This window comes from Coturnix japonica, chromosome 5 (assembly GCF_054131305.1).
Source record: "Coturnix japonica strain WE chromosome 5, WE-NBRP24, whole genome shotgun sequence".
NCBI lineage: Eukaryota > Metazoa > Chordata > Aves > Galliformes > Phasianidae > Coturnix > Coturnix japonica.
The window spans coordinates 27,465,996-27,483,374 of NC_140667.1; the positions used below are offsets into that span (position 1 = coordinate 27,465,996).

The 17,379-nt window shown below is 41.9% G+C and overlaps 1 protein-coding gene across 20 annotated transcripts in view; it reads right to left on the reverse strand.

The window, feature by feature from the left end:
- SUSD6 (sushi domain containing 6) overlaps window positions 1-17,379 on the reverse strand; it is a 68,881-nt gene that overhangs the window by 25,463 nt on the left and 26,039 nt on the right. For 16 of the 20 annotated variants that reach the window (XM_015864724.2, XM_085548975.1, XM_085548966.1 and 13 more), the window contains 2 exons: window positions 14,670-14,847; window positions 10,764-10,793 (listed from right to left, as the gene is read on the reverse strand). The exons of the other annotated variants lie outside the window; for them this stretch is intronic. In XM_015864724.2, coding sequence (XP_015720210.1) covers window positions 10,764-10,793; window positions 14,670-14,790 — 151 coding nt within the window. In that variant the 5' untranslated portion in view covers window positions 14,791-14,847. The remainder of the gene's footprint in view (window positions 1-10,763; window positions 10,794-14,669; window positions 14,848-17,379) is intronic. 20 annotated transcript variants of the gene reach the window in all.

The following is a 17,379-nucleotide window of genomic DNA, read 5'->3' on the forward strand; positions in this document are numbered from 1 at the left end:
TAGAGTCTAGACAGTAAAACAGAACTCCACAGGGTGGGAAAAAAAAGAAACAAAAACAATTGGAGTCAACTTATTGAATGTTATCAATCACCTTTCTGTAACTCCTCTCTTTCACATCACGGAATTTCAGAGAACAGCACATGCACTTAATCAGAAAGAATAAGTGGTACAGAGGTCACAACGTAAACAGGAACGAGAGACCTCCAAAATCAGACTTCATTGCTTCATCAAATTTGGCATGAACACATCATCATTAACACCCATACATAGGAAGCCTACAGTAGACCAGCAGTGAATGTTACAAAACTGTTCTATTATTAAAGGCAGACACACTATTATACAGTCTTCCTGGTTTTGTTCATCTGTTTCCTGTCTTCTCTATAATGGGATTTGAAGTCTTTTGGGGAGAGGATTGGGAAATTGCAACAGATAACCCACTAGTAAGGCAAAGGGCACTGCAGAGCCAAGACTAGCAGGTAGAGCACATAGAGCTGCAAAGACAAGAGAAGTACAGCAATCCCACAGCTCTTTCATTCAGACCTCTGGTCATTTTCCTTTCTTCCAGTCTCCTCCACTCCAATATAGTTTGCCAGCTATATTCTGGTTGTTAAAACTAAGAGCACAGGACAATACTCTAAGGAGACAGCTTAGAATCAATGGAAAGCAGCTCAAGTTTGGGAAAGTAGAGACAAGTGTTAAAGGCATCTACTTTTCAACTGGATTTCATCTTGTAATAATTTTTGCCTTTCACCAGGATACTAATAAACTACTGAACAGCCAAATCTAAACTCAGTTCCCTCTGTGCCCACTCCTCCCCAGCCACCATTTACTGGTTACAGTATTCAGCTGGAGTTAGACAACACATCCTCAGGCTAACATCACATTCCAGCTGTGCAAACATGAAAGAGCCTTTCAAAATCTCACAAGAGCATATTACGTTAGAGAATAAGTACAAGAGGTCTTTCTCCAAAACGATTTCAAAGGCACTGTTGCTAAAATACAAGTTCAAGACCTAGTGTTGCCAAGAAATGGACCCATTGACAAACCTTAAAACAGTTCTCAGCTCTTAAAATGACGCTGCAATCATGAAAAAAAAAAACATTTTGCAGTTGAACACGTCATTATAATATGCCAATTTCTACCAGAAGTAAAGGTGATTTTTCAAGTAGAAGCAGAATTCAATGTCTGGAAAAGCAGGGGAATTAACACACAAACAAGATCCCCCAGAAGCAACTCAGTCCCAGATAATGCCGTAGAAGATAGGAAACACCTGTCTCATCTCAGATAAACACAGATTTTAAATCCTAATTCCATCTCTTATCTACGGAGCTCTACTGCATCTTACCATGGTCCCGTTACCCAAGCCACAAGAGGTTAAGGTAAAAAGGGGAACGGTTCCTGTTCTTCCACATAACTGATCTAGAAAGCAGAATGTGGTTTAATCAAATAAACTCTCTCTCCTTTTCCTACCCCTTTCCCCAATACATCTCCTAGATTAAAGCACTTCTTACTCTCCTCAGAAAGACAGTCCATATTTAAGCTATTACCAGAACTGGCAGAAAAACAAACCCATCTGTTCCTCAAAAAACAAACCCATTGTTCTTCCCCACCCTCTTTTTCTTGATATCATGCCTAAGGATGTAGCATACAAAGGCCTCCCAAGTCCTAAGAAAGGTCACCTAGGATTATGACAGCAGACTTTTACTTTCTCTCCATGCAGAAAGGGGGAAATTCTTACCATTAAGGAAGTGGGTGGAAGCACTTGTCTCATGTTAAACAACACGATCCACTTTTGTGTCTTTTCCCTCCCAGCATCAGAAAATACAGCCATAAATGCAAATCACTGCAACCTAGTTACAGCACATCAAAGCTGTCACTGTCACTCTTATTCTTGGGGTGGAAGAGACAAACAGACAGTTGACATTTACTCCTTAGCTCACTGTGTAAACAGAAACCAAGTCACAGTATCTATTCCTCTGCTGCATAAAAACACTGACCACATGCTGCCCTGCAAAAACTGCCCTGTCAGGCCTAATCTCACTGTAGCGCAGTTACTAGCAATGGATTTCTAGACCAGACTCTGCAAAAAGCTCCCAGAAAAGCAATTTTCCATATGCACTGTTCTGAGGGGAGGCCATGTGACCACAGCTGCAAAATTAGTACATATTAAGGGAACTGGCACTCCAGAGCAAAAAGGATTAAATACATTTCATTAACAAGGTTCGTGGCAATGGGAACATAACCTGGAAATACTCTTGAGCAATCACAAGCTAACATACTGAAGTTCACGTCTAGAAGTAATATTAAGTAGCAAATACCTGAACAGACAATTATATTACAGTCAAGGAGAATTCCAGAGCTGTCACAGCCTACTGAGAGGGTGTTTTTACAAGAGCTGCATCTAGGATAACAAACATCTGCAATGGTTTCAGCCATGGGACATCCTTGTTCAGTTAGCACCCAACAAGACCAACTAAAATATGCCATGCTGCTTTCAAATCCATTTCTGACACTAGGCAAAGAGGTGATCAGTAAGGGGAAATAAATAAATAAATAAAGGACATTGTCTTGCCATTACTGCATAAACCGCATTATACAGCATATTATATTTCAATAAACCATGCCCATTTTGCTGGAAACGCATGGTGAGAACTGAAGCTTTCTTCAAAGCTTACTTGACTAAGTACACTGAGGCGGCACTTGGAAGAAGGCACAAACCCAATCCCTAAGCAACTCATTGTGGCAGCAGCCCGTTATTTGAGTTGTTTCAAAAAAGCAGGATAAAACCATCCTTCCCTTTCCCCTCTCTCCCCCCATTTTCTGCAAAATACAGTGGAAACTAAACTAAACCATCAAGAAGGAATTTTTGACAAAGTTTTACTGTGCAAAGATTTTTGCTCTGGTGTTCTGCCCCATCCTCTTCCCTCCCAGCTCATGAACTCTTATTGCTGGTGACAATGAATCATATTAGTCTATTTAGCCATTTTCTCTCCATATTTCTGTTTTATGCTGACAGGAACAGATAAGTACAACTTTGTCATAAGGTTTTATTTGAAAGTCAGTATCTTGGCTGCTTCCCTGCATTTTGAATTGCATCTTCTCATCTTGGTTTCTCTCCTCCTGGTATATGGAAAGCACAGTAATTCAGTTCTCTCAACATCTACAGACACAAAGCACTAGTAATGTGGGATACAGCAGTTAAGTTCTTACATCTTTAATTATTCTGACTGAATTGCCTCTTCCTTTAAAATTCACAGTCTTGTTAAAAGTACATTTGAGAAAACCACAAGTTCACTACTAGCTACTTCCAAGTAATTAAGTTCATTAATCCAAACAAGGAGCAAGGGAAATAGAACCAATCTCTCCTTCATGCTTATTTTTCACCCCCCTTTTCTTACTCTCAATTATATAAAAATGCTCTTATCTTACTGAATATTATAAAGCAGCAAAAAGTAGAATTAACAAATGCTGGTTATCTTTCTCTTGCAAGCCTTAAAACAACAACTGTTCTGAAATCGATAAGACTGAGGGTTTTCTCATCTGCTCTATAAACCTGCAATTTGATCAGGCCCTCAAAAAACAGACTGTTAGTTGTTTCGTGCTTTCTTCCTGTGTTTTTAGTTCACATCATTTAGATTTGCAGTTTTACTTTTTTTCCAAGCTGCTCCCACCACTACACTGAACATTTGTTCATTTTTTACTATCACTACCACAAAAGGTGTTTAGAAAAGAGGATAAATAAGCTCATATGTGCCCCAACCAGCCACGTAAAGATGCAGGGCAGCCAAGGCTAACTGAAGATTCAAAAGTGTGTTCCAGAGTTGGTTGCACAGTATTTCAGTGAGTAACTCTGCAATGAGAGAACAGCCAAATTTGCACAGCAGTCTGCTGGCACACTCAGAAACAGCAAAAGAAGAGGACAGCATGGTGTGACAGTAGCATTTGCACCTCTGCCACTCTGTGCTTTTTGTGCAGCTCTCACCAGCCACAGGACACTCAAAATCTCCATCTTCACTCAGTGCAATTCAGCTGAGCATCTAGAGTCAAGGCACTCCAGCCTTGTGTAAGTTTACAGATAGATTTGTGTTCCACAAAAATAAGTAGAGTTTAAAAGACCTGGAGATTGGTAGAGTTAAAAATACGCTAAGCACACACATGCACACCTCGTCAGCAGCTACAACACTCCTGGAACGCCTTCCACAGTTCCTGTTTTCATACAGAGAAATTAAATGCCTCCCTTCCTCAGCACAATAAGTACCCTGTGCTGTTTACAAAGGAAACTGTAATTTTGCTCCTCCTTAATGCCCTGAGGGACAGCCCAGGCCTTCTGTCTCATTCAGGAAGAGCCTCCACTCTGTCACAAGCTGTTTGTCCACGAGTATCAGCCAGGAGGTCCAGTCTGTGGCTGGTCCTAACAGTACAGCTCCCTTCAGAGCAACAGGCAGCCCTGATTCAAGCCAGCATTGTTTTGGAGAATCACTTACTGAATTAGGCCCTTTGCAAACACACTTAGCAAGAAAAGTCCTTATGGGTACAAGCAAAGATGCCTGTGGACATTTTGAACTATATAATGTCTATCCACTTAAAACATACCTTTGTCCGGCTGTTCAACAGTTAAACACAATGCTGAGGACAAGGCTCCAGGCAACCATCTGCATTTACTGCCAAGTGCCCTCCAACCACACTGTTACACCATCAAGCTAAGGGGCTCCAATCTTGGACACTGGGAGTCAGCTACTAATTTTAGGGTCCAGACATGGTCCAGAGGTTGTACGAAGTACTCTGGCCTCTCCTTAGTGTGCCATGAAGACAATTTTCTTTGTTCTCTTGTCACAGGAATCAGATGACCAGCTTGCCTTGTCTCTTCATTTCTACATCTAATGGAACTGGTGAGGTGACCATGATGATATTCCAATAGAGCCCAGTGTACAGAAGGCCTTAATGTGAGTTGCAAAAAGCAAACATCATCAGAAAGGAGAAAGTAAACTTTGCAAAAAGCTAAGATCAGTTGAATATTCAATCAATGGGCCAGGAAGTAATTTTCACTGCAAGAATTTTTTGTTTTCATTTATGAAATACAAATTTTTTCCTTCCCCGCCCCCCCCCAAATAAATTGCTCTGAAACCTGCAGTCTGTGCACAGAATGCGTTTTTAGTACCCAAGAGGCCTAGAAGGCATACAATGAATAGGATGCAGGTGCTGCCTGTTTCCACTGGTCAAAATATATGAGACAGGATAATGTAACTACCTTAAATTATTCCTGCAAGCATAATTTAAAGATGCTTCTCTAGTGTACCACTGCAATCCCAATAGGCTTTTTGTTTCAACTGTTCCACTAGGAAATTCTCAGTCACTCTGGATCAGCAAGAAAGAAGGCTGTCAGCAACAAGAGCCTTGTATCTAACAGTTCACACTAAGGCCAATAAGTAACCAGCTTCCTCACAACAGCAGCAATCCACTTTTAACACGGGGCAGCCACCCTCAGCAATCCTTCAGAATCCAGATACAGGGGGGAAAAAACAGAGATGGCCACAAAGCAGCTTTTCAGTTATCAGCCAGAATACCCTCCCCTTAGAAGCTGGGGGCTGTAGTAATCTCCTTTTTGAAATGCTAATGTCATTACAACCATAGCACCAGAAGACAAGTGGTGAGGCCTGGGTGACAGAGACTCCGCTGTGCCCTTACACAGATGATTTAAACTGGGCCTTTTGTAGCTCTCCTCCCCAAAGCCCCCTGCCCGGAATCACGCTTGACAGGAGATGCAGCTGCAGTCCGACCCTGCCGACAAGCAGGGGTGGAAAGATCAACGCAATGAATTCATGTGAGTGGGGTGAGGGTCTGGGGCACAGTAGCAGTGCGCCAGGGCATTGTGCTCTCAAAGCCTGAAGGAGCCTAAAGACAGCCTTGGGGAAGGTTTCCAACCTCTTCCTTTCTACTGCTAAACTGCATGAACGTAGGAATCATTACAGCTGCTCCTTAGGCTAAACAACAGATACAAGCATAGAAGAGCACGGCTAACAGAAACTGATCAAGAAATTGATCCGTTCTCCAACCTCTGAGAAGAATCCCACCTACAGAGAAAGCTACTCCAAAGGGACAGAGAGATATCAATTTTCCTGAACAATCAATGGGAACTGCTTGCTGTGAGGAGATCAAACACCAGACTGGGCACTACAAGTTTGATTCTACCACCACGTAATACGTTACAAAGGACAAATGTTACCGGAGGGTTTTTTAAACATTGTTTTCAATGTATTGCTCTCATTGAATCTGGTACAGCCCAGGGAACAACTAGAGAACACAAGCTTCCATAATGGTTCCATTCTAAATACTACAGTATTTGCTAAAGACAAATAAAATTCCTACAACTTACTCTCTATTGCCACAGGAAGAAAGGTGATGGACCCCTCTGTGAGGATGCATTTGGTTTAATCTGTGCAGGCTATGAACTGTAAAGCAGCTTTGAAATGCTGCCACCAAACCCAAATCGTCTTTAAATGAAAAACATCTCCTGGTACCCTCCCTTGGTGCTGACTAACCAAACAGTGACAGAAGACCAATGACAGGAAGATCATTTCCTCCATTTAAAGCTGCTAATTAAGTTAAGAGTTCAGGGGATGGAAACCGACTTAGTGATAGATGCTTGCCTGCTGTCAGAGGATGCAGAAGAGACATCCATTTTCATCCTTTCGAATTACTCTGCAGTCCTTGATGCAGCCAACCATGAAATACTCCTAACCCGACTCAGACAAGTGGCAGGTGGCCAGAGGTATGCGGTAAAATAGTTAAGCTTTTGCTTATCTTGACTGTAGGCAGAGATTGAACCTCCCCACAACACCCTTAATCAGCAGCAGATAATAAAACCTTTACATTTTGTATCTTATAACTTAAATCAATTATGTCCAAGAAGCATTTACAATGAAATGTGCAGGCTGTTCTAGAGGAGTATTCCAAGGTTACCTTTGCTATAGAAATCAAAGCCATCAACAGAGTGGAGATGTCACCATCTTTAAAATAAACACAAAACATGAAGGATGTGATCCTTTGCTTGTGCTGAACCATGAGTTGTGCTGCGGCACAACTCCAGCAGTACCGTTTTTTTTCAAGAAGCAAGTAAATGGAGTGAGAACTTGAACTACTGGAAACAAGTTGCACAGCAGTCACATCTCCAGTTACTTTGAGTTTCAAGTATAGTCACTCTGATGATAGGAGTGGAACAGGCCAGAGGAAGCATTAAAAGCACGCTTTCCTCCTGGCCAAGGATAAATCAACAGCTTTGGCATGACACAATTACTTTCCAAAAGGTCTCTGCAGCATCAAATAAGACTCCTGGCCAGGCTCTCTGATGGTGCAGGTGGTCCAGAATGAACCGGCAGCACCAGAGATCACATAACCTACTCTGATACTACTGATACTCTGTACTCTGGTACTTCATACCATATAGAATACCATCTAGGCCCTGCATGGAGAACATCACCCTCAGCAGGAGCAATACTTTGTATTGACAAAGATCCAGCATCTAGCAGCTTTAATAGATTTCATTTTTTTACTCTTAAGGATTGCTCTCCAGAGGGTACAGAACACAACTGTAGGATGTGAGGGAGAAGAGCAAAGTTGCTTTTATCTATAAAACTGATAACAAACCAAGAAAAGCAGAACCTTCTCAGAAAGTTAAAGACATTTCTCCAAACATGGCAGCGACTCCTACTTGGAATACCTCTTTGTCTTTTATTTCACACGTCGCTGCTCTACTGTCTTTCAGTTTCTCTCTCCTCTAGATCACCCAGCTGTAATGTCAGAGCATCCATGGGCAACCAGCCAGCACTCCAACATCCTCTTTATCCTGCTCTGCTCCTGCCTTGAGGAAATTCCTTCCCTGAAGCTCCAGCCCCTGGAGGCTACATATGTTTTGTAATCTCGAGTTCTTAAACTTCGCCAGTCTCATTAGTCAGTGCTGTTGCATATAGAAAAGACTCAGAAGCTTGATGTTGTAAAGGCATATGCATGCATTAAGACATTTACCTAACAATTAAAAAAAATAAACACATGCATACATTTCTACCAGAGTCCTCCCTCTCAAGACCATACTATTCTCAACCGGTCTAATCACGTTGCATAGCTAAAATTAAAACACTACCTTCTTCCAAGACTTATGCTACTTAATCACCAAGCCACTAATTGGCTTTTTAAACCAGCAGGAACTTTTCACAACTCCACTTGAGGAAACCTTCACCTCCTGCTTTTCTGAACTCCCCTGACCCTCTCCCCCATCTGAGGATCTTCCTCCCCACTCACCTTCAGCCCACTCTGTCACCTTCCTACAAATCTCAATCTCTTTGTAGTCCTATTCCTATACCCAGAGCCTTTCTCCAGAGAGAAAGCCGTATGAGCAGCAGTAGCAGCTTTTGGCTTTCTAGTTACAACTCTGTGTGCATGTCAGACCTATCATGTTCCTTGTCTGATCTTGGGCTGAGAATTCAAGAAATCCTCCAACAGATGTATACTTCTCTCTAGAGAAAGACAGTATTTTTTGAATTAGACATGATTCTCCTTTTACTGGCTAAGGACAAAAACACATTTCAGAAAGCAGCAGCAGCAGCATGTATTTCTGCTCTTCAAGAGGAGAAAGATCTTCCCCTTTGAATTACACTGACTGGCTAGACAGCAAACACTGAACACACAGGATTTAAAAATGCTACTGTCAGGCCAAGGCAGACAAGCAGTATGTGAGCATCCTCACAGCCTCTTCAGCACAGGAACTCCCAAAGCTCTGCTCCTCCTTCCATCATCATAAGATATATTCTAAACTGGACCAGAATGCTCATTTTATTCTTCAGCAGTTTAAGCAACAAGCCCCTCTAGTTCTATCTACCTGGCACATCACACAACTCATCTAAACAGCCCTATACCTAAGGAGGTTGTGGTGAGGTGAGTGTTGGCTTCCTCTCCCAGCAATAGGACAAGAGGGAATGGGTTCAAGTTGTGCCACAGGAGATTCAGGTTGGACATCAGGAAAAGTTTCTTCTCCGAATGGTCAGGTGCTGACACAGGCTGCCCAGGGAGGTGGTTGAGTCACCATCCCGGGAGATGTTCAAGAAACATTTAGAAATTGTACTAAGGGATGTGGTTTAGTGGGAGATACTGACGGTAGGTGCATGGTTGGACTGGATAATCTACTTGTTTTCCCCATGTTTGCCCATGTTAAGTATGCCATGGACATCATAGATTTACATACTGCACACCAGCTATTCCAGCAGTACCTGCAGTAACATCCCAGGATGAAGTTTACTTTTTGTTCTGTCATTCCTGCATCAGGGTCAGTAATAGGTGGCAACAAAAACAGGAGGTAGTGACTGCTTGTGCTGCTACAGTTATAAACATAAGGGCCTGGAGAAGCAGTGGCAAGGACAAATTGTACAGATGTAAGGCAGTAAGTCCAACAAGTAGCGAAAAGAATTCAATGTATCTGGAAAAAAAACAAACTATGCTTTCTCTACCACTGTAAATAGCTTAGAACTCAAAAGGAGCAGAAACAGAGCAAGAAATGTCAAATGGCACAAAGTAATCACAAGCAAACTTCTCTGCCCTGCTGTCAGGCCCTTACCATGAGACTAGGAACAAACTCAAACTATTCCCAAAAGATAGGCTCAAGTAGAGAAAGAAGGAAGACTGACAGGAGCCAGCTGTATGAGAAGACAGACCACCTGTATTTCTAGTGTAGCAGGCACCAGACATCAGGGGATTCCAACATCTGGACTAAAGTTGCAAGTACTTTCTCTTGAAGAATGAAGCTCTTATCAGTTTCCACCTTTTTCACTGAAGCCCATGTAGATGAACCAGGCAGTTCTTGAGCTATTTCCTAAATCAGCTTGTTTTCCTGCTAGAAACCATGGCCAAGAACTGACGGCACCCTTGCACTAGGCATGTGTTATATCAAACTTGCCAAGAGTAAAATTCAGACAGATCAAAAATTCAGGATTCAGAGGATTCCATCTGCTCTCCTCTTCTGCCTCCATCTGAAGATCAAAATTTGGTAGGTGGTACGATTACTCCACCACCACCTTCAAATACTTCATTATGAATCCATTCTCACCAGACCTCATTTCTGTCTTCCCTTTTCTTGAAGGAAATGGGAAGACTCAAACTAAGATGATCACATTTTAGACTTCAACAAAGATTTACATAATTTTTCATATATTTAGAACTAATAGAGACAGCCAAGTATGCTTCCCACTTCCTCCTAAAATTACATACCTCTGTAACACATACAGGAAAGGCTTCAGACTTTTTTCTAAGCACAGGAAATGAAAAGCTGAGTATTCAGCACAACATATCCAGAGTTACATTCTGTGATGAAAAATTCACTTTTCTTGAAACAAAAGGGTCTTTCCGCCTCAATTTGCTCTCCCCAGCCTCCCAGTCCTCTCTGGTACCCTTTCCAAACTCTCACAACCAGTTTAACTTTGTGTGTTAACGAATATTCACTCTACATGGTTTTGAGTCATTTAAAATGAAATACTGTAAAGACACACTGAGGTGCCTTCAAGCACAGTGGAACATATGAAGTTATCTCCCTCCCTCAAACCGAGGGCAACCATCTCTCCCAAATACAAGGGATAAAAAAAAAAAGCAGAAATGGGGCAAAGATGTATCACAGCACACAGCACAAAAATGTGAATCTTGGGTTGTATAACCACTTATGTTAGCCAGTAAAGCACCTCACTCATTTCACATAGTGCAGCAGGGGATAAGAGTTTACTTACATGCAGGTCCTTTGGATTTGCTGGACCAACCTGAAAGGTAAAAAAGAAAAATTAGGATTATTATTAGGATTGCTTTAATTCATTCTTCAACCATTCAAACTGTTTAAAATTCAACAAGCTGTGTGACTACCTGAGATTCCTGTTAACGCCTTCAAGTCAGCTGCTTGAAAAGCACTGCTTAGAGATCTGCGTAAGAACAGAGTGTTCCTTAACTAGACTGGTTCTGGGCCCACCTGCATCTACCTCCTGGCAGCCTCACCATTGCTCTACAGCTCCTCACCATGCTCTTCTGTACCACTCTGCTTTTATGAAGCTCTCCAAAGGGAACAGAAAAAGGAATCACACTGAAAACTTCATCCTTCCCTCTCCATGGGCTGACACAACCATTTATTCAAACCTATAGTACTATAGGACGCATGCAGATTAGAAATAAGGTCCTCTGTTCATGCACAACACCACCCCACATTTCTCTCTAGCTATCCAGTACTACTGCTCTTGTTTACATGACCACTGAATTCATCCCTAGCAGAATTAAACTCCTTCCTCTCGACCACATAATTAGAGACAAAGGAAACCTCTGCTTCATACAGATTTCCAAGGAATAGGAACAAGTCTGAATCTGCTCAGTGGCTGGAGTGTGCTTTAACAAGCTGTTCTATGCAATGCAAACAAACACCAGTGGTATCCAAGAGCTTCTGTGCAGAATAACCTTGGCACTGAAAAGCCCTTAGAGCAGCATGCAGCAGATTGGCTGCATTTGCGTCAGAGACAATACACAGAAATGAAGTCGTTTCAGTTTATTCAAGCTCAGTTTATCATTTTAATAGCAATCTTAAAAATTAAAGGGATAGCTTTATACTATTTCACACGTGACCAGTCAACAAAAATCAGGCTGTTTAAAACTAAGTGGACTTAACATTTGCCAAGTCTGCATTATTAATTTTTAAAGGTTAATATTTAAACTCTCTCCTTTATGCATATTGATATTTGTTTAATTAGGCTTATGCTAACACCTTCACTTGCATTTCTCAAGACAGGCGATCCTCTTATCGGTAATGAAAAGCCCAACCTTCTTTTAGACAGAGCTGGCTAAGAATCTCAGAGAAATTACACCACTGAGAACACGGACGATAGGAATATTTTAGAGACTACAAGTTATAAAATTTTATAAGTAATTTACTCTGATCTACTGTGATCCTTTCAGAAACAGTCTGGTCAAACAGGAGGGCTGCTATGAACCTGGTATACACACAAGGCCTTTGAGAGCTTGGGAATAACCTTTAAGAGCCAGAGAGAGGAAAAAGGAAGAAAGAACCGGGACAACAAAGAAAGAACAGAGAAGTGCTACATTTTAACAAAGCAGACCAAGCAGTTGTTATTCCTCCTCTCCAATACTTCCAACATTTCCCAGTCTCTACCTACCAAGCACCCAGGCACTTAGCTAAATCCCAGAAGAACCCTCAAAGAAAACAAAAGAGATGGAACAAGAATTCAGCTGAAGCATTTCAGATCCTTGCTTTCCTCTTCTTGGAAAAGAGCCTTTTCATTCTGCTCTTCCCCCCCCCCCCCCCCCCCATTATTTCCCTCAATTAATCTTGGAGAACTTGATAAAGGGGTAAAAGGCCACAACAGTGATTGAGCTGAAAAAGTATTTCTGAAGAGCACTGAAGCCTTGCCTAAATGCTCCAGTTCTGGCATAGCTTCATTGTTTGCCCACCACCAAATGCTGCATTTGGTTTGTGTTAAAATACATGCAGTGGTTATTTTTACATTAGTGACTACCTTGCTGTGAGATGGAATCAGCTCCCCCAAACTCTGCAGCAGGCTCAGTGACTAAGCAACTTATCACATTCATCTCACAGCACTCAGGGATATTTGGATAGATTGCTTGAGACAAAGTGCTGATGACTTTTGTTAAAAATCCATGCATAAATAAAACCAATTTATTAGCAGAGGAGAGACCAGAAGCTCACTGACTGGAAAGCAGTCTGTCCTCTGCATTTATCACATGTGAGAGTGAACACATTCCTGCCCAGAACATGAATATGTATCTAAGCCTCCTGAAAGTCAAGCAATAGCATTTCCAAACAGTAAAACGATCACAATACAATATGCATTATATGGTTTTAAATGTATGAATAACAAGCTCCACTTTGTCACTCGGAGCCGAGCCAGCCCATTGTCTCCATGCTTGTCTGTCTTTTTATGAGAACATTCTTCATCTTTTGTAGCAATTGTGAATGTGTCGCATTGGCCCTGTATTCAAGATAAGCATTACCACCAGGAGATTTAATGCAATCTCTTGCTTCGTGTTAACATCGCTTTGTTCTGCCTGCTTTGAATGTTTTTGCTATGTAAACTAATAAAGTGAGGACAGGGGGGTGGTTGGGGACAAAGACGAGGGAAAGATGATTTTCCAAACGTCTTGTCAGTGCCCTTTGTCTCTCCATCTGGGTCTCCGCTCCTCTCCGCTCCTCGGCTGGCTGACTGATTAATGTTACTTGTGGCCAGTGCACTGCTGCAGGTGCAGCTCCCTAGGCCCATGACAGGCTGCCATGCACTTCCATCCCTCCCAGCCCCAGTCTATGGATGGAAGTCCATTCTATCCTCTCCCCCAAGGGTTTCCCCCCTTTGTGCCTTGCCCTCTGCTATGATCCTGGGGTTTCCCTCCACACGCACAAAGGAAATGCTTCATGCCTAGCCACTCTAATCCCATTTAGTTGATGATCTGCCTTGAACAGTTTACCTCAACTGGTTTCAGGTCCCAAATTAAAACGAACAGAAAAAGGGAAATAAGGTAGAATCATTCTAGAATCTTATGACATGCTTAACCAGTGCTTTTTCCATGACACCATGTGATGTGAGATATCTCTAAAATGATACTGAAGATGCTTGCCAGCATAGTGGCTGTCTTCCTCATTTGGCAGCTCAATGCAGCACAAGGTATTTGCATACTGATTACAGAGTGACTGAAAAGCACTGCAGTATGTAACTGGAGTGTCAGGAAAGGATTGTGTTCCAGCCTCAGGACGCAGGGAATATCTCGCAGGCCTACATCTGAAACAAGGCCGGGGTATTATCAACGACAGATGGAAAAAACGAAGGACAGGCTTTGGAGAAAACAAGGATGAGAGACCTTTGTCCCTTTCACACTCTATTTGTTCTTTCCAGTCAGTCACATTTGTGATTCTTCCACATATCCCTTTTTACCAACAAAGCCAAAGCCAGTCTAGCCAGAAAGACATACAAGTCTGGGATCCCTCATTCCTGTTACACTCATTTCTGACAGAAAGGTCCTCTCATCTCTACTGTTACTTGACTTCTTATGCGTCATTCTATTCCACTATTTACATTATTTACCACAGTTGGGCACCAGACATCAAGAATCAAGCATGGGAATTGAGGAAAAACTCAAGATGCAGAAGAGATCCAACAAAGAAGTACACTTTGTGAGTGCTCAGGTGCCAGAAGGTGCCACACAAACAGTGAACAGACTCATCAGCTGTGCAAAGAGCAGAAGTCAGCCTGTGCTTCCAAATTAATTCACATGAGCAGTTGCTATAGGGCATACAAATGCCTACATGAGAATATCACAAACAAAAAATGGTCCATGCTTGCTCTTAAGACAGTCCTGGCATCCCCAGCTGCAATGAAGAGATTAAAATGGAAGCAGAAAAAGAAAGCTGAGGAAATCAAGATGGTAGTGTAAAGGACAAGCACTCTAGCATGCAAGACTGGTTCAGTCCAGATACTGCCCTTTGCTTAACAAGCTGTGGTGAAATCTTTCCTGCAAGTACTGAAATATGTATGCAAATGCATCAACCACCTCCAGTTTCCCCACAAATATATAAGGCCATTTCCAAACTTAGACATCTCTCCCCCTTTGCAAGCAAAGGTTTCACTTACCTTCGGCCTGTGCTTCCAAAATAAAGTTACCAAGGATAACTAGCAGAAGAAACAACCCATGGCTAGTCAAGACAAGAGATGATCCTGTGTTGCTCTTTGGTGCTACCATTCCATGGCACATCTTTTACCCACCAAGGTTTCTTCCAAATAAGATCTGCTTGATTAGGAGCACCTCAATCTAGGAATAAAAAAAAAAGGGACAAAAGAACAGTAAGAATTGAACAAAACATTTACGACATCCAAAGGGATGTTATTATATAAAGACCAGAACTTCTCACTTGACCTCTAATAGTTCAATAGTGAAGACTGCCCAGCTTACAATTAGTTTTAGATCTTCCTTTCAAGACAACCCCAGAGGATACAGTATCTGGAGAATTTGTTCCAGAACAGTTTCAAGGAAACCAGCCTTCCTACACCCACCTCACCTTTCAGAAGACACAGCAGACTGTACCAGACAGCTAGGATAAATCAAATGCTTCCTCAGACACCTGGAGAGGCACAGCAAGTCTGACAGCCAGCCAGCAGGCAGGCAAACACACGAGGAGGAATGTAAAACAGCCTGAAAACCTCAGGTATAATGTGACAGTACACAGCACAGCAATTAGAATTGCAGGATGTGACACTGCTCATACCTAAGGACTGACAAATTCAGCCATAGCCCATCTGACACTGTCACACTGAAAACACATATCACAGCTGGGACATCGAGAAAGCACAGGCTGAACCCCAGCACAAGCTGAATCCCTGTTTTTAGTGAAAAAAAAAGGCTCTTAAGTATACAATCCCACTGAACTAGCCAGCTCTGACAGCTTTGGATCTGGATGAATTACAATGTCATACAAAGCTCCTAAAAAAGAATAAAAATCTGAGTAGTAATCATAACTTAGAAAGAGTAAGGAGAAAACTGGTATAAAAACATCTGGTCAAAAACAGAGATTCATTTCAACACTTCTACTGTGCTGCTCCTTACACAAACATCTAAAGCTATCAGGGAAAAAAAAGTGTAATTTATCTTGCAGAAATCATCTTCTCTTTACAGTTGACCAAAGGAATGCTTTTAATTTTGAAGGAATCTCCCTCTTAGCCACAGCTTCTTCAGTTAAATGGATATTTCTTCTGAAGGGAGATTTGGTTTTTTGGGGGGTTGAGGGGGTAAAGTTTCAAAACTGCTGGATAACTCCAAATAAATCTAAGAGGTGTAGAGGCAGGTACTGTACCATTTCATAGCCTGTGTGATCAGATATGAGACCTGAAGAAGGCAGCATGACCTTGAGATCCTTAAGTACTTCTTAAAAGGATTCAACATGCCAGCACTGACCAGAGAAACACAACTCAAACAACCACAACGTACATTTCAAATTACTTAGGGGAGGAAAAAAGAAAAAAATAACATTACTGGAAGGAATACATGAATTTGATCATAAAAGTTCAGTGATCCTAGAGGGAGAGTTTTTCCCTAGCTGCATGTCACTGCTTTGCTCACATCTAACTCACAAGAAGGCCATCTTTAGCATTTGGATCTTTCATATGAATTAGTCTCTACTAAAGAGGACTTATTTTTCTGTATACATCCCCAGTCTGAAATAGCATTTCAAGATGATACTTAAAACTCAATGTGGTAAGTCTGGAGCTGATGCTACAATAAACTCTGCCTGCCCATCGGTTTCCTGCTTAATTTGGAGAGGGAGGCAGAGAAATGAAGTGACCCCATTCTACACTTGTAGCAAAGTCAATACATTTCTAATACATTCTACTGATGAAGACCTAATGTTTTTTTTTCACCATGCTCAGCCCTCCTACCGAGCAGAAAGGATTAAGGATGCTGCCACTTACCTGCTAGAATTCCTCCAGCAGCAATTAGACCACAGCATGAAAAACACTGCTCTGAAGAAAGCCAAGCCAACTAGTTGGTACATCTGCCTCCTCCATGCAAGTCAAATCTCTCACATGGATTTTAAATTCCTACTCAGGTGGAGCATGCCAGCATCTGGCCTGTACTGCAGGCCAACAGTTGGGTGCTTCCTTCTGAATCACATGGAATTACAGCGCACTATTTTCAGTGAAGGGATGTCTTATTACAGCAAGAAAGGTCTGCTCTTTCCATTCCAACTTAATGAAGCCTTATTAGCACATGAAACTTTGCAAGCCTTGTCAGTTCAAGGGTAACCTTCTCTGCCCTGGGTCAGGGCTTAATGCATGACATCAGTGGGCAGGGGAAGTAGGGAATACAACACAGTTATGACAGAATTCTTTCACAGAGATGCCTGAGGTGTGCTGCTCCGTCTCAGAGGCATTTTAGCACCCAAAGATAATACATGGAAGCTAGCAGTCTAATTTTGGTCTCTCAACAATAAACAATAGATATCTAAATCAAGAATTTATTCTGGGGAAATCAATTACCGCTTATTCTTGATTCACTAACAGACTGCTTTAAAGCACGCTGCTTTTACCACTCTACTAAAAAGCCAGGCATGGCTACCCCATCTCCTTTTAGCTCCAAGTTGCTCAAGTCCCATATTGTCGAGAATAGTGCCTGTCAGATGCAGGGCTGCCCCACAAGGAATGCCTGAATTGATGCTGTCATGCCTACAGTAACATCCCACTACGGTGATTTTGCTCAATGCAAGAACTCAGAGACAAAGGCGGCAAAACAATTTTGTTCTAGATAGATTGATAACCCCCTCTGAATTGTTAAAAGACAATGGGCACA